This window comes from Pagrus pagrus (assembly GCF_965226575.1).
Source record: "Pagrus pagrus genome assembly, chromosome: 19".
Taxonomy (NCBI): domain Eukaryota; kingdom Metazoa; phylum Chordata; class Actinopteri; order Spariformes; family Sparidae; genus Pagrus; species Pagrus pagrus.
This window is the reverse complement of record NC_140203.1, coordinates 7,467,561-7,495,144: the sequence shown is the minus strand read 5'-3', so window position 1 is coordinate 7,495,144 and position 27,584 is coordinate 7,467,561. Positions and strand designations below refer to the sequence as shown.

At 40.6% G+C, this 27,584-nt stretch overlaps 1 protein-coding gene across 1 annotated transcript; it reads left to right on the top strand.

The window, feature by feature from the left end:
* The first annotated feature begins 724 nt into the window (after window positions 1-724).
* Window positions 725-18,742, top strand: amacr (alpha-methylacyl-CoA racemase). The gene is made up of 6 exons (XM_084382628.1): window positions 725-1,030; window positions 2,718-2,974; window positions 3,166-3,309; window positions 7,005-7,165; window positions 15,122-15,308; window positions 17,069-18,742. Exons 2-6 carry the CDS (start codon window positions 2,728-2,730, stop codon window positions 17,476-17,478), a joined length of 1,149 nt encoding a protein of 382 aa, XP_084238754.1. The 5' UTR covers window positions 725-1,030; window positions 2,718-2,727; the 3' UTR covers window positions 17,479-18,742.
* The last annotated feature ends 8,842 nt before the right edge of the window (window positions 18,743-27,584 follow it).

Below are 27,584 nucleotides of genomic sequence, written 5' to 3'. Positions count from 1 at the left end.
AGGGTTGTATAACGAAATGAAAGTGTGTAACCAGGAGAAACAATCAGACTGGGGAGGAGCATAGGAGGAGGGTAACGTGGGGAACTGGGAATACAGGTGAGAAGGATATAGAAAGTAGCAAGACATAAGAGGATATAACTACACAATAAAAACAGAAGATTCAGCTGACTGGCCACAAAGAATATGATGAGGAGATAAACACTTTAAGTCCATCGCAGTTCCAAAGCAATGTTATATCCTTGTTTTTTAAGAGGAAGCGTTTCATACTTTTCTCCTCTGCATACATCACTCAATCCGTCCTTATTCTCGAGAGGATTGTCTTTGTAAAATATCTATAATCTGGTCTGCCAAAGAAATGCTTATAAAAAAGTTACCTGCCTTCAAATGTTCATCTTCATCATACTCTACACAACACTCAGTACACAAACTCTCTTGTATTTTATTCATAAACAAAACAACACTTGAATTTATTGCAAATGTTCAACCTCCTCAAGGTAAATCAAATTAAACTACATTTCCCAGAAATCCTGAGTCTGCCGCGCTGACGTTCCCAGGAAGCAGCTTGTAAACAGAGTTCGCTTGAGATAACAACCAGCGCACACCGAAACCCGCCCGGTTAGGCGGAGTTAGCGCTCGGTATCAAAACAGGGTATGCTGTGGTGTCCGCCCGTCGACTTACTCAACCTGCAACCGTTTGTCAACAAAATCGCGTTGCAGTTGAACAAGTGGAGGCTTTAGTGGAAAGTATACAAGTAAGTGTTGTGGTAATTTGTAGTTATCAACTCAAATGAGGAGGTTATTCTTGTCAAACAGCAAAAGTAACACCCCCCAAGCGGTTCGGTCAATGTTATATATAATTTTTGATTCACTTGCGTTTAAATATTAGTGATTTTCTATGTAGTTGTGGTTGTGTAGCATGTTAGCATCAGTTCCGCTCTCCACCCTCACGGAGATCGAGCGCCCCCGGTGTGTGAACGAGTGAAGGGATACAAGGCTTCAGCAGTGTCCAGTCCTCGTCTGTGGAGCAGAGGTAACGTCAGGTTAAACTGTGCTCCAAGATACTTTTAAACATACTCTTGTGTGCTGGTGTAGCATAATAAATGCTGCAGAGGTGTTGTTTTCGACGTCCATTGCAGTAACGATACTTTATAGTGGAGCTAACTAGCTTGTTTGAGGTCAAGCTGTCAGTGATTCGCGTTGTGATCCATTGTTGTTATTATTAATGACAGAGAATAACGGTTGGTTGGTACAAAGTTAGAAAGTACTTGTTGACACAGATGTTTCGCTTTTATGTTTGTATGCTGTCTTATTTGGAAAGAGGAGTTTGTCGTGTTGGTGTCTGTAGTACTTTGGACTTTGAACATGAGTGAAAGTTCAAGTTACAGAGTTCAGGTACCAGCCAAGTGCAGCCAGTGATGAAATGTAACCGAGTACATTTACTCAAGTACTCTACTGTACCTGTACTTTTGTCCCTTAAAGGTGCAGTATGTGATACTTTTCGTTGAAACATTCAAAAGTTAACTAAAACGATCAACAGGATGCAAAGACATAACCATTTTGACATTTTAAAGTGAATGGATTGTGTTGCAGAGATGTCTACTGACGTTAGCATGCTAACCTGCTAGCCCCAAAGCCTCCTTGCTAGCAGTGTGAAGGCCAACACTTACCTGTGTAACAGGTTCACAGTCCGGACCTCTAGCTGCACCGCTAACTGAGCTAACCAGCTAATAGCGGTCATATGTCGCCCCCTGTTTGTTTGGAGGATGAATTCGATATGCAGCCAATTCTTACATACTGCACCTTTAATCGCCAGGAGATTACAAATGAACAATTAGTATAAGACACTTTAATCATTTTAAATCAAGTACTATTCATTCAAGACCCCAATTAACTATCATAAATGGCAAAGAAAAGCAGCAAATCCTCACCTTTTAAGACGCTGTGACCAGGAAATGTCGGAAAATGACAGAAACAATTATATTGATTATCAAGATACTGTTCTACAGTGTATACACAGTTTCATATTAATAAATAGTTCATTACAGACTACAGTGTAGTTGTAAAACAATGTAATTGTTTGTTAATGTATCTGTGAACAACTAGATTATTTAAAAAAATGTCTTTCTACATAAGAGTAGTTGTAATTGTTGACAATTTATGTTCAGTACGTTAACAAACACTTGTCTGTATAGCTGCATACAACTACATTATTGTGTAAGGTTTTCACAATACCAGAATTTAAAACTTACATTTTAGGCTTTATTATGCTGAATACCACAAAAGGCACACAAAATAGAAAAACAATGTGTATACAGTGCAAGTACACAAAAATGCCAAAAAGTCACTGTTTCTAGCTTCTGAGATGTGAATATTTGTTGTTTTTTAGTCTTCTTCGATAGTACACTGAATACCTTTTAAAGTTTAGACTGTTGGTGGCAAGGTAAGAAAAATTACCTTTTTTCCACCCCCAAAGTGGCTGATGAATGTTCAAATGTTACCACCAGTTTTTTGGCTTTTGAGTGAAATAAATGTACCACCCACTACCATAATTTACCAGCAGTTTGCTTGTGGCCGGTACTGATTTTGTGCCCTGGTTGGTTGGACAAATCACGATGATTTAAAGACGTCATCTCGGGCTCTGTGCAGAAAATAAATATCAAATGAATCAATAATGACAGTGATTACTGAGAGCGGCTTCTATTATTCTACACTTACAGTTCTTTCATCATGGCACTGGCTGGAGTGAGAGTCCTCGAGCTGGCGGGCCTGGCTCCGGCACCGTTCTGTGGCATGATCCTGGCAGACTTCGGAGCCAAGGTGATCCGTGTGGACCGGACCAAGGTGGCCACGTCCGTAGACACACAAGCTCGTGGGAAAAAATCTGTGGCCATCAACCTGAAGACATCAGAGGGTGTAGCCCTGCTCAGGAAGCTCTGTGTCCAGTCTGATGTGATCCTTGAGCCCTACCGCAAAGGTCAGACCACCAGATACAGAATGGCTGAATTCAATGGTGGAAGAAGTGTTCAGAGCCTTTACTTAAAATATTTAAGTCCATGAACCCTCTGAGATATAAATAACCGAAAAGACACTGATAAAGAATTATGATCAATGTTTTTGATGATTATAAATCGTGTTGTATAGATTGACTTTCTTCTGGCCGCCCAGGTGTCATGGAGAAGCTGGGCCTCGGTCCACAGGAGCTGTTAAAGGAAAATCCTCGGCTGATCTACGCTCGCTTGACGGGGTACGGACAGAGCGGATCTTATGCAACCGCAGCCGGGCACGACATCAACTACCTCGCCATGTCAGGTAATAACACGCACGTCCGTGACTGCTTTCAGATTAAATATTTGTACAACTTCCTCTGTAGCCTGGTGGAATGGCGTTAAGTGCTCATAAAGACGATGGAGGAGGACACTTCAACAGTCATTGTGTTCTTCTTTGTGTTCTGGTATTTGTGTTGTTTGTTTCTTTTGTGACCATAGAGACGTGAAAGGACTTTCAGAATATAATAACTCTGACAGCACTGTGAGTGTGAAATGAATCAAATCTTTTCATGAAGTCTTTTTTTCTCATCTGTGTCGACCGGGTGAGTGTCTAAAAACTCACGTATGACTTTGGTAACTTGAGGGGAAATCAACACAGCTTTAAACTAGCGGTGTGATCTTTACCAATCCAACAATTTGATTCAAATCCAATTCTTGTATGCCTTCTTGATTGAATGAATAAAAAAGGAGGCACTGTTTTCAGTCTCCTGCTCCAGAATACTAAACCATTCACTGGTCTCCCGAATCCACTGACTATAATATGAAACACGACTGGAAATTAACATAAATGATCCACAGCCTCTTCATTATAAAAATGTTACAGCATTAATTAATGAATAAATAATTTGATAGCATCTATTAGTCATACCTGTATGTAAATAACAAAATGAGGGATTGTGCTCCGCTGCTGCACTGTTCTCCGGGGAGGGCTGTTATTGTAGAGGATGCCGAGCAGGCGCAGGGTTTTTGGGGTAAAACAGACCTGAGCATCGACTGATTTTTACACCCCAGAGTTTGCTGAAGTTGTTATAATGTTACAAAGCTTTAATGCGTGTTCGTCATTTGTTAAAGCTGATCGGTGCTCTGCTTACGTGATTCTCTGGGTGACGGGCGTTGAAAGTATTCACAGTAAACGCCTACTTTGTGTCATTGAATAAAAGAAATGTGCTGTAGATTGTCTGAGTGCTGCGCTGCCCTCCCAGTTGAGTTCTGCCTTTTCTATTCGACACGTGAATCGATGAATTTACCCACCTCTACTTTCAACCTTGACCACAATGGAGTATTACAATAATCTGAAATGGACACAGCAAGAAATCAGATACAGCAAATCAATACAACCTTGGATAAACAGTGAAATATTCAGACGTGACTGCTAACCCAAAAAAAAACATGGCCTCATTATGTGTACTCTATAGATATCACTGGTGGGTGATACAGGTTTCTCAACCATATCACCATTTGGCACATGAGGCAGGTGCATCCACAAACACGTATGGTGCTTTTACACCGCCACTTTTGTCCATGAGTTTAGTTTCTCATCTGTATCCTTGTTTGTACTTTCAAATCTCTGCTTTATTTTACTGTTTCATGTTGTTCGATTTCAGCTGTTTCTGCCGTCATGTTAAGTTATGGTGAAAACCCAACATTTCCTGGTTTTGCTGCTTCATAATAGAAGCTTTTAAATAGCCAAAGGAGGTGGGAGTTGAAGAATTTATAGCAAATGAAATGTATGAGCGGAGCATTGTCAGCAGCTTTTCTACGATTCCCAACATTTAGTATCAGTTACACAACCCCAACTGCAGTTAAACAACAAAATTATTTTTTCAGAGTCTCCTTCTGCTTTTTTTCCCAGCTCATATAACCAATTTAATGAGTCGCAAGGTCATTTTGTGGACTAGTCTCCTGTATTTTATCTTTAATGGTCATTAGACTCTTTTTAAATGATTGATCGCCACATACACTGCTCGTTATTCTGCATAATCTGTGAAAAAATACATAAAAGTAATGAGGCTATTGATTGACAAATGCCGCATGTTGGGGTGGGAGTCAACCTTGCTGTTAAAAACCCATAATATAAATATGAATACTGAAAGAGCTGACCATGGTGAGATATGAAGCTCAGCCCCGACTACAGCATCATAAGATACTTCAGGCATCTTAAAACATCTCCAGAAAGGACGGATGACAAAACAGGAGAAATGCAACTGTGATTCAACAAAACAAGATCCCATATGGATATGCACATACCTATAGAAACCACTAGGGGGCGACACAGCTAACCGTACCATGAGGTAATTTGGCACATGAGGTTGGTCGGCTGTTTCACCCCCAAAGCTTTACAATCCCAACTCTCACTTAGTATTCATTGCCATGCAGCCCTCACAAACAAAAACTATAATTTTCCCAGACATCCGTGATGCTTTGTTTTCAAGTTTTATGTTCTTGTAAATAGTGATTTTCCAGTAATGTCACTGATGTGTTGCGACAATGACACAGATTTGGATTTAGTTTCGATGCTTGTAAGTCAGTCTGTGTTTTGCACAGAGAATGGAGGAAAGGAATAGAGGGAGACGGACTTCAATGCAAAAATGTTTTTAGCTACAGCTCAATCTGATGTCGCTTAGTTTTGCAGAGAAATGGCTTTTGACGCATGAGGCTAAACACAATAGGAGCTCATGCAGACGGAAGTATAAAAGCTCAATGAGAACAATTGTAGAGGAACCTGGCACGGCGCCTTTTAAGCAGACACCTCCATAAGGTAAAGGAAATGGAAAAAAGTCTAAATGCAACTTTTGCGAAAGTTGCCGTGACTTTTCTTTTGTGGCCTTTTGTTATAGCTGCGTGAGCAAGAGTATCAAAAGGGCGACGAAGCCCTGAGCAAAAGTTACATGATGGTTTACCAGAGCGAGCTGTCATTTTGTCAGGCTTGTTACGAGGGTTTGACGTCTACTGAATGGAGGTAAATATGTTTGGGAATTTGACGTAGCGTGTCCCCTCAGAGTTTCTGTGTGGTTACTCATTACTCGTTAGCACACCGCTGTTTCCCACCGCCGCTGTCACCCAGCAGAGAAAAATGTCACCGGTGAAGGGAGGCGGATCAACTCTCACATCCTTCACTCGCTAGCGTCTGATAAAACCCCCGCGGTGGGTATAAAAGCATATTCGTGACTGTCTGCCTCCCAACCTATCTCATTCAAAGAGAAATATGAGTGATGTGGGTGTTACACAGTATACATGTTCCTGTCCTGGACAATGAACTCATATCTTCAGTCTGGGAATTCTGTAGTGCTGCAAATCGTGGTGCTTGTATAACAATGATTTTCCTTTTGCTGTAGAGCTCAGCGTCTGTGTATCTTTTTTTGTGTGCGTCTATTTTCTATCTTTTTATGTAATTAACTTTTTCCTCTCTCTGTTCTGCTTATCTCTATTTCCTTGTGGAGGCTGTGGGAAGGAGGGAGTCAGGGGTCAGGGGGCTACACTGAAAACACTGTAAACGCCTTCTGTAATACCTCTCTACTCGTGCACAACACATTGCCTCGTTTCCTTCAGTTGAATGTGGAAACAACAACAAAAACTTAACTCAGTTTGAAACAAAGTTAGCCGGCTGGCTGTAATGAGGAAGCGAAGCTGAGGAAAGTCAAACAACAACAGTGTGATTGAGAGACACACACTCACAGCGGCTCACAGAAGAGAAACACAGCTACCACTGATGTAACCGATCGCTTGGTTTTCCCTCACTGAGCTGGTTTAATAATAAAATAATAAACCGGACATGCAACATTATTTCGTTTAGCAGACAAACCCACATGTCACAAACGCCAGCAACTCCACAACTCTCCAAACGCTGCATTCGATTACCATACAAATTAATGTACTTTCACTTTCATGGCTGGGGACTCTTAACGACACCGTTTTGTTCACCGCAATTAAAAGCTGTCATTTCATTTTGTGCCACAGGCCTTCTATCCCGGCTGGGTCGCAGTGGGGAGAAGCCCTACGCTCCACTGAACCTGGTGGCAGACTTTGCAGGCGGCGGCCTCACCTGTGCTCTGGGGATAGTCCTCGCGCTGCTGGAGAGGACAAAGTCAGGGAAAGGACAGATCATTGATGCTAGCATGGTAAGCATTTTGTTAGACCACCTGCTCCGCAGAGCGTGCTGTGTTGAAAGAACGTTCATGCATTTCATAAATATGCATAAGTACATTGGTTTATTTGAACTAATGTCAGCAAAAACTGAGCTCAAGAAGATGATAATGGAGAAGCACAAACTGCAGGCACTCTCAGGGTTAGGGTACAATCAGACTGACAACAGCCCTCCAGAAAATATATGCAAATATATATTGAAGGAATAATAATAGAGGAGCTCATTTTCTCCTCTGTCTCAGTGTTTATGTCTGAACAGTTGAATTGGTGAAACTACATGCTGCAAGGTCATCCTTATTACAGATTGCAGTATGCTTCCCAATGACGGTGCACTGAACTGTGGCAAACTTTGAGTCAGGATGATCTTCTGTCGGGATAATTGATCAGTCGGACGGCCCTTAGCAAAGTTACTTGAAAAGAACATCAAAGTGTCTGAACCCTGCTGTGCCTGACACCCACAGCTGATTGCAAAGCAGAGCTGCTGAGCTCGAAGGAGGCGAGGCTTTGGTTAACTTTTTGTGTACAGCAGCTCCGTGAATCTTAACAAAAAGTATGAATTTAAAACAACACGATGCTTACAGCACACTGAAATATGTCTTACTGTGAATCCAACATTTTTCCAGAAGATGATGATCCCAAATGTCTTGTTTTGTCTACAACTGAAATATATTCAGCTTACTGTCACAAAAGGGGTAAAGAAACCAGTAAATATTCACATTTGAGAAGCTGAAACCGGCGACTTTTGGTATTTAAACAATGACTTAAAATGATAATGTATCGAAATAGTTGGCTATTAATTATTAAGGTGTTTGACTCATCATGCTACAGTGCAGGACTGAGAGATACTTCAGTTTGTGCTTTGATATGTAGGCAGTGAGGATTAGGGTCTTTGTCTTCATCTCCTAAAGGTATCATACTTTTTCAGTTAAGCAATCAATCAACCTTTATTTATACTCAAGAGATCATTGAGGGGTGACGCTCATTTACAACAACATTGAGTCAAAGAAAAAACTAAGAAAAGGAAAAAAAACAGTAACAAGAAAAGGCACTGACGAAGAAAATCCCACAGTCGGAGAATGAAAATCCATTAAAGTCAGATCATTTGAGCCCTAAAATTGTGCAAACTTTGCAGTTGTTCCTTTGAATTCAAATGTTTTAAGATGGAGGATCAGGTTTCAACCAACTGGTTGTGATACGCTTTTGATACCTCGCGGCCCCTAATGGGATCGGTAACAAGAAGATTTCAGCTCTTCTCTTGAAGCCTTATGGAGTAACACGAAGGAAGACGACCTTTGGATCTGTGGGAATACTATGAGCTGCAAGAGACGGTTTTTAATTAGAACAGAAGCAAACTTGAAGCAGCAGAGACCAAAATGCCCTGACCTTTAGTCTGCTTATAAAGCTTTAAACCCCCATGATGCAACTTGTGCCTGAAAATAACCTCAACCTTTAGATTATAAAGCAGCATTTTTATTTTTCTATAGGCATTATTTTTTTCTATATGTACTCTTGAAATGTTATTTACTTCTTCTCCTAATTACAGTTTAGTCCAGTTCACCTGCAGAGCTGCACTTAACTCCTTTAACAGTCTGTAGGAGTCTCATAATTTACCTAAATGGACCCAGACACATCAAATCAACGTCAAAGTACATACTGAAATAACTTGTTATGATAAAGCAGCGTTTTTTCACACCACTCTTGCTAATGTGGCCACTTCTAATCAAAGATTTGTCTGATAAAAAGACAAGGTGTTGAGGCGAAAAATAAGGAGAAACTGCACTAAGTGTGTGAAAACGTGGATACTGCAGCGACAGTCTTTTTCGCTTTCTCTTCTGAACAACCAATCAGAGTGACTTCTCTAACTGACTGGCCCCCCCGACCAGGCCCGACTCACGCCAACTGTGCAGGACACACCACAAAAACTAGGGCCACAGACGCTCATCAGCATTGGACAGTCAGCCTGGTGTTTCTGGTGCCAAAGAGTCAATCACACTGCTGTACAGCAGTAGAGGAGGTGGTTCAGAAGTAGTTCAGCTGACTTTTCTGACATTCAATATCGCAGCAAACAGAAATGAGTCGCACTGACGCTACCCTCTGTTTCTGTCCCAGTTTGTAAAAGTTGAAATCCTGTCGTGCTGTTTACGGCGTCGCTGTGTGCAACGAGGCAACTCAAAAAACACGCACGGACTCAACTGACTTCTGGACGAATAATTTTAAACTTTGACGTGCAGGAGTCACACCTATCATGGATATTTTCTGACATTTAAGATATTTAAAACGGTGCTTTCAGCCTCAGAAGACATTACACAGTTGTTTTTGACAGTCTGAGTGGCGCTGACCTTTATGTTGATATAAGTGGAGTCGGCCTCTAATGTAAGCGTAGGGAGAACGCGCTGTACCAGCTGCCTCTTTTCTTCTTTAGTTCTTGATTTTGTAAAGCTGTCTGTGTCAACAGTTCAGTTTCGGGCTTTGTTACTCGGTTCAATTAAATGTTTATTAGGCTAAGTGATTGAATGTTGAGTGTGGGTGCTGTTTGCTCTGGTTTTGTCAGTGAAAAGTAAAATTGTTATTTATTTCTGTAGACTTTGTAGTCTGTTGGCTTTTTATAAAAAAAAACCCACATACTGTATCTAACTTCTCATAATTAATTGGACAACTTTCCGTCTGCAGGCTGCTGGTATTCTTTTCAGCTTTGTCCCGTGTGTACATCACTACATAGCATATAACTCCTTGGAGAAAGCTCAGGAGAAGCTCACAGTATTTTGCCGTGGGTTTCATTTTTATTTTTGTTTACTGGCTCCCCAGCTAATCCCCAGCGGCCTCAGTTCTTGACTCCATTCAGCCGAGTTTTAATGCTTTCCGGTTCATAGTTGTCGACTGTACTGTTTCTGCCAGTCATTTATTTTTTCATTTGTTTTGTTTAATTCTTAATCTGGTGTTCACTACAATGTAGAGAGGAGCCTCGGCTTAGTGAGGAAAAATAAGTCAGTAAAGCACACATCAGTGGGTTATTATTATGCCAAAATAATGCCATAAAAAAAGATAAAGGAGGTCATTGAATACCACATTAAATGCTACATATTGTTCTAGGGCTGCAACTACAACTATTGTCACTGTTGATTAACATACAGATTATTTTCTGGATTTCTTGAATAGTTTTTTGTTCTGTAAAACATCAGGAAGAAATACGAAATAAACTTTCCCTGAGCCCGAGGTGATGTTTCAAACAGCCTTTTTTCTTTTGTTTCACCAACGGTACAAAGATATTCAGTTTGCTTTGATTTGGAAAGACTTACAGGTGTAGCAAGTCCTCACTTTCTCTAATATTATTGGCGCTTAACAAAAATTTGTCGTCTGAATTAATGATCAGAAGTTAATTGAACAAATACAAACAAAATGAGGTTTTAAGTTATACTGTGGTGTGAAAATTGATGATTGTCATGTACATTTGCTTATCTGAGGTATTGAATTTTACCTTAATAATGTTTTTAAAATGAATATATTTAAAGTTTATATTAAGGAAGCAATATTTTGTGAAATTATAATTAAGTGTGGTGATTTCCCCCTTGTTAACCTGCCTTCCGGACGCAGACGTCGACCTCAACCTCAACCTCAACCTATAACTGATATGTTTTTGAGAATTATTACATTTTGAAAGGGCGCTTATATTTTAACCAGCGCAGTTTTTCTAGCCTTTATGGCACTAACTCACAGACCAGCTTCATGCATTGTTAATCAAGATTGAACTCTAAATCAGTATGAAAGCGTGTTTTGAGGAAACACACCCACTCAAATCCGAGCTAAGAGCACAAGAAAGAGCGCTGAATCATCACGCAAGTTCTCTAAATAGATCATTTTGTGTTTGAACTTTTGTCGATTTCGTCTTGGATCTATAATGTTCTCTACCGGGGTGAGTGGGACAAATCTCCTACTGATGTTTTCTGAAATGGTTATGGTGAAGTTCTCACTATAGATCCAAGATGAAACTGACGAAGGCGAGATTCACAGATGAAAAAGTTTAAACACAAAATGATCTATTCAGAGAGAACTGTGAAAATCTCATTGCAACCCTTTTTACTAAAGTAAACTTGAACGCATTTGACTAGACTTGAGCATTGATTTGACTAGTTTGTGTGAGTTTGCTTACATTTGCTGTATAGTGATTAATACTCTATTAATTGGATAATAACTCATAATATCATATTAATGTCAGGCATATCGCCCTCCTATAAAGAGGGAGAAGACCGAGATCCAAAAAAGAAACTCCTAAAAAAAAAGAGCCTTCGACACTCAAAATGTAATAACTTTCAGTAGATGGCCATTTGATCATTATATCTGCATTTAAGTGAAAGCAAATCTTCTGACGCTGGAGAAACATCTGGTGGAGCAAATGCTCATCATTGTGACATGTAAGTGTAATGATTATAATGGAGTGCCAACACAGACACCAGATGCAATCAGTATCAGCACCCCATCTGCCTAAAAACCATCAACGGTGGTGAGTCAGAGCTGAACGAATGTTTAAGACATGACATCTCATTTTCCCTCGACATTCCCTGAACGATTTGACTGCTGCAGCTGAGTCCATTCAGTCAGGATCGTGTCAGCAGTCGTATTATTAGGATCTTTTCATCCATCCATTTTCAGTAACTGCCTGTCCTTTTGAGGCATTGTGTGGGCAAGAGCGAATCCTAGCTCGCATTGCATTGGGTGGTACGTAGGGTACAGAACACACAAATCACATCTGTGGGTAATCAAAGGGGATTTGCAGGGGAGTTTAGAATGGCTATAATCAGTATTTTTTAAAATAATAGTAACAGTAATAATACAAATTACAGCTCATTTCTTTGCAATTTTACCGTCTTGGTTCACTCTCCCCGCTCTTTTACTGTCATTTTTGGTCACAGCAGGCAGCTGTTTTCAAAAAAAGACCTCTTAAAAACCCACTGAAGAATATCTGCTCAGCAACAAACAGCAGACGAACACAGTTCCCAATTAGTTGGTGAACATTGTGGAGCATTTAGCAGCAGATATTTTCCTCCGCAGATGGTGGAGACCAAAGTTAGAGCTAAAAGAGAGTGAATATTGGACTTGACAAGAAATACTACTGCAAATGAATGTTTGTCAGTAACTACTGGGTATAAATGAGCAACTGTGTGCTTACAAGTTTGCCAAATCAGCTTGAAAGATGATGGATACGTTCATGTTGCATTCACAACTTTTTTTCACTGCCCCCGCACTGGCCCAATGCCAGTCTGAGCCCTACACCCTTCGACTCCACGATAACTGTAACTTCCTGTGGAGACACACTCTGTGGAAGGTTTCTAAATTATGGGGGAGAGTATATATAGACAGGCAAGCTTTAGGCTGAATTCACATAGGATCTGGTGTTGCGGCAAAAACGCAGGTTGCCCCATTCAAGGGTCAGTAGCAGGGCATGTTATTTAGCATGGATAAATACTACAGATGGAACACAACAGACATTTCTCTGTGTGTTACTGTAATTTTTAATCCGTCGATGAGGACGAACGATCACAAGGAGGACCAGCATGCTAGTAGCACATCAACATAGCAGCTTCGTCATTCAATAAACTGATCGGTGGGGGTCCCGGACACGTCACACACACGGACCATGGAGTGACACTACCACACCGCCGTACTGCCAGACTTGGTGTAAATGCAGCCTTAGGATGCCCTCACCTTCTCTGATGGCACATTCACATATGACAAAATGTTTTATTGTTTTAAAAGTAAGTGCCCCTGTGAGAAGTATCATCTGAAATGAAAGTTGGACTTCGTGCACGTGCGTCTGAAAGTGAATGAATGAGAAGCGGTTATCTTTTTGGAGCTGTAGTTCGTGAACACCACTTCTGTCAAGCTCTGGCCAGAGGAACTTGTGTATTGTAAATATTAAAATTCTGAGTCTGAATTTCTTCTCCAAGATTAGGTCCTGACCCTTTAGGGCAAACTGTTTTGGAATGACACTCACTGTGGCCGATCCTCCACACGAATGCTCAAAAATAACATAAAATTGGATTTGATTGGAATTGTGGCACTGATGAGGGCGTCCATGTGCATTTGTGTCAGCTGTAGCTCACAGAGATTTCAAATCGGAGACAGTGAATTTGAAGTGGTTGTAGTGGAGCAGCAGCCAGTTTTGCATGTACACGCCCAAAGCTTGGTTTTAACTCTAACGCAGAGACAGCAAGGGCGCAGTGAGACCAGATACCAATGGTGCCACGCCTGCTGTTTGTTGACCACATTAATTGATCTGAGCCACGCTCTGTTTTTGTTGTGTAAAAAGGGACCTCTGCTTTTAAATTGGTGGTTAGCTACTTCAAAACTTAATTTTTATATGGAAGTATGAATCATGCCTACAAGTGACCGAAGAAAATAAAGATGCACCGCAATAACTCATTCAGGGAATCAGACTAGCTTTCCCACTGACTTCATATACACAAGTCTTGTTTATCTTTTGGCACAGAATAACTACGACAGCAGTGAAGCCCTGACTAGTGACAGACTCTCTTCTCCACAGTGATTTGTCCTCGATGACTCAGAGAGCAGCAGTTTGGCAGAAAATAGTGGAGCCATTTTATTTAACTCCAGTGTTCACACAGAACATTGTGTTACTTCAAAAGTTTACATCTGTTAGCCTTCATTTTCCTTAGAGATTTCGTGCCTGGGGGCAGACAAAATTGCAAAATTGCAGGACACTGTGTGAGAGGATGCTGCATCAGAGCCAAAGTGCCACCTTTTTTTTTTCTTTCTTATTTTACTTTTTTACTATCGGCCCCCGATAATCAGCCGGGGACAATAACCGGTCTACCCCATGTTTCAGGTTGTGAACACCATATCTCAGGAATCCCTTGAGGGAATTTCTTCAAATTTGGCACAAAGTTTCATTTGGACTCGAGGGGGAACTAATTAGGATTTGGTGGTCAAAAAACACATTTTTGGACATTACTCACCAATAATAAATTATGATAATTAAGATTTCACACAAACGTCTAATAGGATAAAATGACGAAGTTAGGACTTTTAAAGGTGCAGTATGTCGTTTTGGGGAAGTCATTTTAATCAGAAGAGAAATAGCTAAACAAACTAAATAAACAAACTCTCTTTGTTTTCATGGCTGAATAAATAAATAAACAAACTGACCTTATGGGACAATGCAGTTTCATACTGTTTTACTTTGTTTATATTTGGCGGACCCTGCCACCTTTCAAGCTTCAAACAGTGTCCTGCGGACCTTATTTTCCTCTGAGAACAGCTTGTTTATTCAGTTATGGAAAAGATAATTATTTCTGAGTTTGTATTTCTTGTGTCATTGTAATATTCTGCAAAAAAGCATGTTGTCTGCAAAACAACCACAAGGCAGTAATTCTAGTTTTTCAGAAGTAGCACATGTTGAGGTCCATCAAATTGATGTCAGTTGATGCTTGATCAAGGATTTTTATTTCTTCAGCTGCAGCAGCACCAGTAGCTTGTGCTCATATTGAGACGTTTACACATTCTGATTGGTTTGAACAGTAAATGTAAACAAATAACCAACAAATCCACAAGCTCTGCTGGGAAGTTTTATATTCAGCAAGTAACTGTCACATTTGAATGTTATTGCAATATCATTCGACCTGTGAATTTTCTTATAGGAAAGCGGATGTTTAGATACATGCAACTGATTTCACCCACTGCTATGAAGCTGCTATGAAAAACTCTATCATTTGATTAGCATATATGTGAGTGCACACAGGAGGTAGTTTGCAAAATTTGCAAAAATAAAGAATGAATAAATGAATAACCTGAAGAACAGAAATAGGTATGATCTGATTCTAAGCAAACACATCGTTCTTTATATTCATTTATCTGCCCTTTGTAGTTTACTGAATAAACGTTCTCGTTTTCTTTCCTCTCTCTCTCACCGTCCTCAGGTGGAAGGAGCAGCGTACGTAGGTTCATTTGTATGGAAATCTCGTAAGATTGGTATGTGGGACAATTCGAGAGGACAAAACATGTTGGACAGCGGAGCACCCTTCTATGACACCTACGAGACCTCGGATGGAAAGTACATGGCTGTGGGTGCCGTCGAACCGCAGTTCTACAGAGAACTAATTAAAGGTTTGTAGTGTGCAAATACAGATCGGAGGATTGATGAGACTCTGAGGCAGAGGTCACTTTTGTCTGTGCCAAGGTGAGGGGGAGACTAAGAGGCTGTTCACACCTGGTGTTTACATGCGCCCTGAGTGATCTGATCACAGTTGGACAGCTCTAAGTGCAGGTGTGATTTTTTTACATTTTAAAACAGGTCTTACAATGAAAAGAAAGTTTACGCTAACAAAGAACCTGTTGCTTTTTACTATATGTCACAAATATTAATGCTGCAGTCCGCATCAGTACATTAAGCTTTATTCTCCTACATACAAAACTCTATGTATTTAGTGGGAAGGTATAGGACATAAATAAAGATGTGCAGTAGCACCAGTCAACCGTGTTAATCTGCTCAGTATTTTATGGCCCGATTAGAGGAACCAGAATCTAGTAAATTGTCATTTTAAATATAGAGCAATAGGTTGCATAATGTATTCATCTTAGCTGAACTCATCACGGTTTTGGTTTTTCATTTTTATTTTGTTTCTTGTCTTTTCATTGCCTTTTTGTTTCACCTGTCCCTCATTAGTCTTCCTCCTCTGGTATATTTCGAGTCTGTTTTGCCCTCACTCAGTTGTCAGTTGATGTTTTTTGTCCTCCTGTCATTTCTGTGTTTTCACGTCTGTCCTTCAGTCCTGCTTCGCTCTTTGTGTCTTCCTGCGTTGGCTCAGCTTGTGTCTCCAGTGTTCCTGGCTGTGTTCCCTGTGCCTTTATGGTTTGCTTTGGTTTTTGTAGCCCAATCAGACTTTAATTCATTGTTGTAATTATTTTTTTATGTAAAGGGACCAGAATCTAGTTGCAGTCCTGTGAGTCAGCCAGTTTTTTGTTTGTTCATTGTTATTTTAGTGGTGGTTTTGGTGGTTGAGTTATAGGGAAAAAACACTAGATGAATTTGTGTTATGTCAGAACCATTGAAAGTTATTCACAGTTTAATTAACATTGACATTGTTCTGACTGTGAAGACTTTGGACAAAGTGAACTCAGTATAAAGAAATGCATGTAAGCAATTGTTTAAAAGATGTCACGTGAAACAAGAGAAGCTCTCGTTCAGTTAGCAGTGACGTCCGCAGGAGAACCGTGACCATGAAAATGAACAAATCACTTTTCATGTGAAACACTTGGAACTTTACTGTTTTTCGGCCTATCTGCAAAATAGATGACATTCACCGATGGCAGTGGCCAATGTTTATCTGTTGTGTCTCATCAACGTTGCGCTGGGTACACGCGCTGTCCAACACTGTCCTCCCAGGGGACCGCAGCCTTCACTTTCTCCACCGCTCTGGTTTGTTTTCAAACAAAATTGAAAGAAAATGTCGACCGCGGGGGACACTGCTCTGTCTTGCAGTTTGCACGATGTTCCAGTGACGTGATCTCCTCGTTGAGAGCCCTGAGGAGTCTTTAATGGAGACTGACACAGACCTCATTCAGTAGGTGGTTGTGTAGGAATTTGTGCGCATACACAGATAGTGTAATGAAAGGCTGAATGACTTTAAAACAGTTCAGTTATTCTGTGTTTAGAGGATTTCTTTGTTTCCTCAACACAAAGAAAATCAGTGTTGTGTATTGTTGTGTTAAACACCAGTTTCAGTTCATAATTTCCATATCAGTGCGTCCCAAACCTTCACAAAGATCGATAAAGTGACCGCTGCTCTAAGATGTCAAACCTTTCCCTGCGTTACATCATTTTACTGTTTCTTCGTTGGGTTACACAAGTCTCTTCTCCCCCCTAGGTCTGGAGTTAGATGCTGGAGATTTGCCTCCTCAGATGAGCTTCAAAGATTGGCCGAAGCTGAGACGGATCTTCACAGAGCGTTTTGCATTAAAAACCCAGGCGGACTGGTCAGAGATTTTTGACGGGACTGATGCCTGTGTTACACCTGTGTTGTCCTTCGACCAGGTGAGCTCACACCCACATAACAAGGAAAGGGCCTCTTTCATCACGGACTCCAGTGGGGATGAAAGCCCCCGACCGGCCCCGGTTCTTTCTGCGACTCCTGCAGAACCCTGCCTGTCCCCGGACCCCGCTATTGGAGAACACACAGCCGCGGTCCTGGAGGATTACGGGTTCACATCAGCAGAGATAGATCAGATGCGAGCAGCAGGGGTTGTCGAGTGTAATACCGTCAAAGCAAAGTTGTGAGACAACAAGTCAAAGGCTTGTTTGAAAATGGAAACTTTTAATGCAACAAGTGTTAAAACGTTAGGAAAACCACATGGAAAGTGTGGTGGACTGTAATGAGACCGATAATGAGATGTGCTGTGGATATAATTCTATTCATGCTTAATTTGGACAAAAGCTAAATAAGATACAAAAACATCTGAGTGATTCAAATCAAAGGAAATTGGGGAGAGGGAAAAATGTATTTTCTTTTCACGAAACTGAGATGTGTTTCTGTTCATTCTGTCTGGTCTGAGGAACTTTGATCCACGCATGTTTTCAGTGAAAGCAAAGAGTCAACATGTCCCACACACGGACCTCTAGTGTAGGCGAGTCTCGCTTGGACGAGGGGAAAAGAGCACCTGAGCACTCTCAGCGTACGTGGATGGGTCTGTCAGTTCTAGCTGTTTTTTAAGAAAAACTAAGGAAGCCCTCTGGTTCAACTGTTTCAGTGTGCTACAAGAAGTTTGTGTGCACAGATTGTTGAGTCTGCAGCACCGAAGATAAAAGTAAACACAGCAGCAATTGTTTTGCTCTCCAACCAGGGCTTCTTAGTTTGACCTGTTAGTTTCATACTGACACGTCACCAGTCGGTCTCTCTCATCAGTCTCATTAGATTGAGGTGGTCACATGAGGCATTTTTATTCTGATTATTGGTGGCATTGACGTCATTATGCTCAGTATTACAGAAACAGGAAGCTATGTAACAGGACAGGTGAACACAGACAGCAGGACACAACAAGTGCAGCTCTTTTCTTCTCACTCAAGAGAGAGCACAACAAATTATGCTGCTGTGTATCTCTCAAGGAAAAGAAAAATGAAATACCACATATAACATTAATTTTACATCAGTTATCAGTAACAACAGGCATTTGTATGCTTTCACAAGTAATTCTGATATGTCAGAGAGTCGAGCCGCTTCGGTAAAATCAGACCCGACGCGGAAAGATGTCAGAGCGGAGATAAAAGCTGCGAGCCAGACATCTCAGGTCACAAAGGCAACGGACATTAACACACTGAATGACAGTGAATCGTCTCCAGCAGCCAAACATTGCGTCACCAGACTCTTTAGCTGTGACTTCTGTTTTGTGGGACATGTTGAACATACAAAAGCTGGGTGACGAAAGTGGTACACAAGGACGTTACAGTAATTTAACCCGAGAAACATCAAACTAATATGTGATTGTATTTAATGAATATTGCAGCCTTACTGATTCTGAATATGTAAATAAAAGATATAAAAGAATCTTTGATTACTAAAAAGAAGAAAACTTGTTTGGGATTTTTAATTTGTTTACTCATCAGAAGCATCTTTCACATTGTGATTTATTCAGTTGGTGTCACCTGTGCAGAGGTTTTTCCATCGCCTGACTGCAGCTCGGTGGTGCTGCAGAGGGTTTGAATGATTCATAGCTCAGGCTTTCTCTGGCAAAATGATTGACTGTAATTAATGAACTTAAAGCATAACTCAAAAGTTTTTCTCGTGTTTGCAACACCTCCAGAGCACCGATGCGATTAATGAAGTTCTGTTAATACCAGATTATCCATCGCTGCAGGAGATGCATGTAAATTTAAACCTGAGCTGTATAAATAGTTTGTAAAATAATTACAAAAAAATAACTGAACTAAAATGTTCCTGTGCCTGAAATGTGAGATTGATACTGTCTGTTATCCAGCCACAAACAGCAGAGGAGAAAGTGACAGTAAAAAATGACTTTGTAGCTGAACAATAAGCCTTTGGGTTTTAGGTAATAGGATACAGTTCAGATTATCGGTTTAGTCCATTGTGCCTGTTGTCATGAGACAATTTGTTTTAAGCTGTGTAAAGTCAGCATCAAGAATTTAATGAAAGGAGTTTTTGGCATCGTAAATATTAAACCGATATGAATACAGAGTGCAAATGTTACTCGGATTTCAATGTTGAAGCAGCAGAGAGGTGAAATGTCGGGTTATTCAAAAACTCACATCAAAAGACGACTTTTCTTACTCCCTTCCGCTGGTATCGAACCCTGCAGGTAGTTTCGGTCTCGACGTTGCCAAGGTTTTAGAGATCTCTCGCTCTGAAATGATGAAAAAGGGTATTTGAAGAAGCGTCAACATGTCTTTTCAAAGAGAAAGTCATTTCCTCTGGATAAAACGCAGAATTGGCTGGGATTCACTCCAGCAGCTTTCTCTTGCATGGTCATTGTTTTTAAACATTAATTAACAGGAATAAATACACTTCACTAAATATACAGTGTCTCATCAAAAGTACTGTGTCTCCCTGAGGCCTAACAGGCCTGTTGAAAGCACGTCCTTCCACAACAACCTTTGTGTTACTCTTTTAGACCTTGAATGAAAGAATGTGATTGAAAAAACTGACTTTGACTATTTTGATGAACAGTACAGGCAGCCAAACATTTGCTCTTTCCAGCTTCTCAAATAATTTGTTTTGGTCGGATGAAAGATTGAGTTAGTTTACGCTCTGAAAAGTTGCAGTGTTTTTTTTTTTTTCGTTTTTTTCAGTTTGTGGTTTCACAGCAGGATGTAATGTGCTGGAGGAACTATTTCTGCTAAGCTGAGCTAAGCTAACCAAGTCATTGCGGCCATTTCAAGCAAAAAAGCTATTTCATAGACACCGGGAAGTATTCGTCAATTACTCGATTATTCGAAGACCTGCTGTTTGTATGTACTGTGCCGGTAAAAACAATGGAAAATATATTTTTTCAGACATAAACATAGTCACATGAACTATTCAAATCCTTCTAGTTTAATAAATATTCAAAAATCATGGCCCATCCCAACAGTAAATTGAACTTGGTAAGGGTTGTTTTGACTTAAAACACCTGTTTTGGTCACCTGGAAATTGTCCCCGAGTCTCTTTAAAACCACCCAGTTTTGTCACCACAAACACAGCTGATCCCTCTCGCCTGTAACTCCACCACCATTCTCTCCTCCTCCTGATATTAAAGGCACATTATGCAGAAATATCAATATGGTATGCAGCTAATAACACGTACACATTTGTATTAATTTTATCCTGGCGCCTGGGCTGTTTATGTGAATGTTTTGTATGTGGTCACATACTGTATTACAGATTTTGTTCTCTGAGTACTGATTTGATGAACTTTGTGGGTTCAAAGGGCTTCTAATAAATAAACTGTCATTTTCAGAGTTTTCAAAGTGTTAACTGCGATGTGTGTACAGTGTTATTTACGTTTTTTTGTGTGCATGTACTCTTGTTTTCTGCCTTTTTGATTCACAGCTTGTTCATCAGCCATTTGCTTGTCTCTTAGCAACCTGCAGATGCTGTCGTGGTCTTAATGGACTTTTAGAGACCTGCTTCGTACTCACAGTGTGCAGGTGTGCGTCTTTTCACTGTTTGCTGAAAGAGCCGACACAGTTTTCGCTCGATTTGACATTAACACAGTCGGCAGCTTTGTGCACTCAGCCGTCTTTCACATCTTCATGCAACATTAATAGGGAATTTTGGGTTAAATGTGGCTGATTATTATCAGGGATAATTGTTAATTATGATAAAAAAGATGGAGAAGAGCGAGAACAAAGGAAGGAGCTGGAGCTTTGACTATCTGGTCACCCTGACCAATAGTAGCTCAATGCTGGGTCTTTTGGCAGTATTTGCACCTAAGTGTGAAAACTGGGGAATTCTGGGGAACTGAGTTCAGTTCAGAGTCAATATTGAAATCCACAATGAACGACTTCATCCGTGGGTCCCAATAGTAGGCTGTAAAACCTTAAGGCACGCACGTATGTGAGGAATGTCTGTGTGACTCCAAACATCTGACTCTCACCCTGCAAGGCCAAACACAGGCCAACTGACTGCGAATATAGTATGAGATTAGTGCAGGCTTCAAACAGCGTAAATCTGAGCTATTTAATCTCCATTGAGCAGCAGGTATTCGGCGAACACTCGGAGGAGACGTTAAAAATATTTTTAGGATCTTAAGCTCAAAAGTGTCACCGCATATTGTGTCATAAGCAGGTGGATTGCAGTTTTTTGTGTAATTATGGCAATGCATTTAAATGTATGCACTTATTTTTCCCCTCCAGATTGCAAGTCATAAACGTCGGGCTAAAAAACAAATATTCAGTTTACGATCATATGCGACAAAGTAAAGCATAAAAAACTTAAAACGCAAATGTTGCCAGTTGATTTTCTATTCATCGACTAAAAGTTAATCTATGACGGGAGGATCATAAACACACTTGAGTCTACCAGTTTTAATTGTCCTCGCGTGTGTGTGCATGTGTAGTTGTGTACACTCGGAGAGCGAGCAGAGACAACGAATCACGCTTGTCTTTTCTTTCTTATGAATGTTTCCTGGCTGGCATTCAGGAGGCAGAGATGACCTTTTTCTTGTGCTGCCTCCTTCCTGACTGCTCCCACCTTTCTCCTTCTGATCAGTATCCTTTCCCCAGGGATCACATGCATCGTCACTTGATTAGCTCAAAGTGCTGCTGAGGCCGACCACAAAAGGGCCCTTGTGATTTCATGGTTTGGTGGAGAACTCGTCCATCGGAACAAGTGGTTTGGGGGAAGGGTGGATCCTTGCATTATGAATATATGGCCAGTCCATTTGAGTAATTACAGTAGAAGTCGACGAGGGTCTCTTTGAAAATGTTTGATCACGATGAAAAGTCCTCCACAATAATCGACTGCCTCCTTCAATGACAAGTGGTTTAAAGCTCAAATCACTCAAAACACTTTAAAATCCCAGGATACCTTCTGATTTCCTCTCAAGGACTGAGGCCAACAAGAGTCTTAAGTTTCTGATATTAAACGTACTTAAGTATCAGAAGCTTTTTTTTTTGTTGCAATAAATGTGCTGAAATATCAAAAGTAAAAAAATTACACATGACACATATACAGTATATTGTTTACAGTATATGTATGTATATACTGTAAAGTAAATACTAAAACCACGATTATTGGATGCGTTATTCAGTTTATATATTTTTTTAACCTTTTATTAAATAAATTAATTTTAAAAACACAATACTTGGGCTCTGATTCACCATACAATCTGCAAAGTAAAGGGAGGTAGAGCCGGTCGCCCAGCAATTGGAAGGTCGCTGGCTCGAATCCCTGGCTCCCCCAGCTGCATGTCGAAGTGTCCTTGAGCTGAACATGTGCGTGAATGTGACAAGTGTTTCAGAGAGCTTTGAGCGCTCAGTAGACTGGAAATGCACTGTAGAAATGCAAGTCCATTTACCATCTCACTTCCCAGGTAATTGAGTCTTATATTAAGTGCAATGAGCTATCTCAGACTGGAGATTAGACAAATGTACCTGCTAAGATTTTGGGTTTTTGCAGGGTGTGTGAATATCTGCACACAATTCATGCCTGATGCTGTCAATACATTTTACCCAGAGACTATTTATGTACTGTATTAACAAAAGTAAACTTCACCATCAAAAGCTAACATGAATTTTCAAGTTGTTATGATCTCATCAAAATGTGAACCCGTGGTATTTATACGCCATCGGGTGAGAGTGGGTTGAAATCTACCTCTGATTTAGGACTTAAGATCCACACACAGGTAAACACAATTAAACTGTCTGGCACAAAAAAACAATGAAGAAAGAGTTCCTCGGAGGAACAAATGGGATTAGTGGGTGTTTGTTTGGAAAACATTCTCAGCTCATTCATCTTCCTGTCTGGCTGCCGATTGGTCGACCGAACGTGCTGTTGAAATATTGGCGACTGTCCTCAGGAGAGAAGAGTTCAGTACTTTCTAAAGGTCAGTCATTTGTGCTAATGCTATGCTAGTAGAGTGCCCTTTTCTAAAGCATGCAGGTCTAAAGTGAGTGGACCATTTTTACTAAAATAACTCGGTATTTGATTGGAAGCGAGGGCAGGAAGTCGCCAGTGAAACCTGCTTTTCCATCGTTGGGTAGAGGTCTGATTATAGATTTGGAGAGGAGCAAAATGATCCTTACTTAAAAATTCATGCAGGTCTCTCTACTTTTACTTTCAGACCTTTGAAGCTCATCCAAAATGTCACCTCGCCTTCAACCTCCCCTTTTAATGAGATGCAAGAAAATTCCTTATTATTTAAAACTGTGCCTTTTTAATCACGTCCTTAACAAAGAATATGACCCTGTCGCCCTCAGATAGATCGTACCCGCTTCCAAAATGTGTGTTCTTTCAGTAGTTTTCCTTTGGGACCACTGTCAATCAAACTGATGGACAGAAATATGAGGATAAATTATCTTTTTGAATCCTGTCTGCAGTTGTCGACTAACCTTAAAGGTCCAGTGTATTATCATGTATGTATGTATGTATCATAATTATGTATCAGTGTATAATCACCTGAAAATAAGAACTGTTATGTCTTTTTTTTCTTGAAATGAGACGTTTATATCTAAAGTGAGAGTGTGCCCTCTATCGTTGCACCACAATCTTGCTACAGTAGCCCAGAACGGACAAAGTGGTTAAAAAAATGAAGCCAACGCAGAAGTGCCACAAACTGCAGTTCCTCAAATGGCCACTTGAGGCTGGCTCCAAAACAAGTCAATCGCCGAAACAGCCCAGATTAAAATGCCAATTTCAGTCACTGATCTTCACCTCTTGACCCTGTTTGTGGTGTCGATGCCTTTTGGAGAATTTTTCATGCAAATATCGGACAAATAATTTGTCTTTCCGTGCAGTTAATTGGACTGAAAGACCGGAGCAGAGAGACAGACGGTGGTGTTTTGGATAAACGAGCGACCCTGTTAGCTATGAACGCACAGAGAAGAGATCGGACAAAGAAAAGACACTGCAGGATAACGGAACGAAAGAAACGGAGCATCTGGTGAGTGCTGACTAACGTTAAACTGAACACAGACATACACCCTCTGGGCCTGCTGCCGTTCGCTAGCTTACAGCTCATATACAGTAAAGTCCAATGTCTGTTTAGGGCGAATAAACCCGCAGTCAAACCCACGAGAATACCACAAACTGAAACTCCCTGCTTTTTCTGAGTGAACACAGCTAGCTTGTTAGCCTTAGCGCGCTTGGCAGCTCGGAGCTAGGTGGGCGTATTTCAGTATTTTAGCTACACTTGCACTGCATCCCTTTGCCTGTTTCTGGAGACCTATGGGTGTGCACTGCCCTGTTATTTATACTGTATCTTATTACTTTATACTTTTGACACAGACTGTATGTCATTTCTCTTCACAGCTCTAAATGTTGATCCTGAGCAGTTTTGGTATTCGAGTCAGCTCTGGCGCCAGACTTTGACCTCTAAAAAATGAATGTTATTCATGGATGCACTGACATGTTCAGGCATTGCTTGATTGATTCACTTTTAAAAATTCTTAAGGGTATACTAGGAAGCTTTCGAGAAGCTGATCTAATCCATTTTTCAGCGTGGCACAACGATTGTTGTCAGAGTTACAAATGACCTGAAGGATAAATGGACAGATTACTTGAAAAGCTCCCTTATCAAACAATGGGAACATGCAGGATGTGGAGATAACCTTCAGCAAGAAACCAAGGAGCTGCTTTATGGGTGAACACGTCAGCGCAAACTGAAATCCTCTTTCGATTATTGAACACCTTTTAACACACAGGAACAAAGATTCATTATGTTTCTCTCGGGGGAGAAATAGATGAGTGGGATTTCGAGGACTGCTTCAGTAATGTTTGTGAAATAGGGCGCTGTGACTTCTTTTGTCACGCTTGCAGCTGGATGGTGATGAGGACTCAGTGTGGTCTCTTGATTTACACAACTACGTGATGGATTGCCATGAGATTTGGTACAGACATCCACATTCTGCTCAGGAAAAACTGGAATAACGTTGTAATACGTTGAATTGTTGCTTTACAGTTTATTGCCACTACTGTATATTTCTCATATTATCTGATTAGCATTAGATCATGTATGTTTACAGACAGGACTGAGGGTCAAACCTTGTCTAATCAGAGGCTCATCCATTGCCTAGTAAAAAATACTCGAAAACAAGCAAAAGTACACAGCCTCTGCCTGTGGCTACATGTTTGCTCTGACTGAAGATGTAAATCTATTCAAAGCAGTTCACAAATATCTACTTAAATTTGATATACTATTATTATATATGACAGTACTGTATAGATTTGATTGTTTATACTGATGCACGAACATGTAAGCAGCATTTTACTGTTTTAGCTGAGTTAAAGTTAAACTGCACAGGACTGTAAATGCACATCTTTTGCCTTTTTGTGTGTATGAGCGTGTGTGTGTCGTGAGTCTATATGAATGTGAGTTTATATTTTTATATCCTTTTCTGTTTTCAAATGCGTTTCTAGTACACATTTGTAAATAGGTCCGTTACGGCACAGTTTAGCAGTCCAGCAGTTTTCGACCTGAGGGCTGGTCCAGATCAAAGGGGTCATAAAATGACTAATCAGAGAGGAAAGAAGGCGAGAAATTTTGCCTCTTAGAGAAACCTTGGATAATTTTGCCACTAGCTTTTCAAATTAAACCGTCTTTGGTAGAAATGCTTCCTACTCAGGGACATGTGAAACATAACAAGGTGCTCTGAGTAGCCACTTCCTTTCATTAGACTGTAAATGGACTTCCACTTATGCCACTCAAGGCACTTTGCAACTCCTGCCACATTCATCTATTGCAATACACATTCATACACAGAAGCTGCAAGGCAAGGTGCCCACCTGCTCATCTGGAGGGATACGATGCTTCCTACAGATAGTGCCCCTCTGTATTTCTGCGCTCAGCCTTCGACCATTCACAAATCCACTCACAACCATCAGGAGCTCTTTGTGGTTCAGTCTCTTGCCCAAGGACACTCAGCATGCTGCCAGAGCTGAGTCACAAGATGCATTGTTGTAAAGAGCTGGTTAATCTTTAAGCAAAAATGTTTTTAAATGCGAGTATAGCCGTAATGGATTTTAAAGTTTTATGCTTTCATTTATTTAAAATTTGGAGAACAAGTACCTGACTACAGCTCTTGAGTAAACTGTCTATTTCTGGAGACTGCTCAGGACTGATGTGTCCTTCTGGACCAGTCTGTTTTATATGTAGTTGGACTGCAGTTGTTATAATACTTGTTACATGATGGTTTCTGGAAAGTGGCACATCACTCCAGGCTGTCCTGTCATGCTGCTCGGCACTGATTTGTACCCCACGTTTAATCCAGTGGTTTTAATTCAGGTATGGGTGCGGAAAAATGATCATTCAACACGCTGCGAGAAAATAGGTCACCGACACTGGAAAGAAAAGAGCTGAGAAGTTTGAAGGTAAACATAACACGAGTTAAAAGTCAAGAGAGGGGCAGATAAAGGGTATTGTATGTCTCTTGTTGCACACACACAGTGGATCTGTTTGTGTGATTGAGTCCTAATGATGTTCTTGTGATCCTTGTGATGGTTTGCAGGGCTGGACTTTCTGGAAGAAAGAAACACCTGACCTGGACCTGACTTTTCAAGGAAACTCTCCTTTATAACCGGAATGAGGGTCACAGTGAAAAACCGGTCGAAACATGTCCTTGAGAAAAAAGAAAGAAGAAAAAGTAGGGGGAAAAAGCGTTTTATTTACAGTGCGGGCTGTTCCCAGAGTTAGTATGATGAAGTCGAAACCCACTATGTCACATCAATACGTCCTTGTTGCCGGAAGGCACTTATCTGCATCATCTAACTTCCATGATTCAAAAGGCAAAAGAAGAATATTACTTTCGAAGAAGCACACAATGACCCGATGACACATTCAGTGAGTAACGAGAGGCAATGAGCAAAGACGACTCGGCTCAGACTGTCTTTAGCAGTTTCTCCGGGAGGCCTGAAGAGTCGGATCCATGCAAGACACGATAAGAAAGAGGGAGTCTTGAGTCTTTGTCGTCTTTAACTTCGCTTTCACAAGTTGTTTTTCCAGTTTGACAGCACCTTTTTAATCACAGAGCTATGGAGACTGGAGTGGGCCATCCGCATCATTTTGAATTTGTCAATTTTTTCAATTGTCAGTTATCATCAACACATTTTAAAGGTGCAATACGTAAGAATTTGCCACCTGTTGAATTATTTCTGCCAACAAAGAGGCTAACTGCTAACTGCCGTTAACTGTATTCTGTCCCATGACTGTAGTTACTTTTAGCTTTTTAGCTCAGTT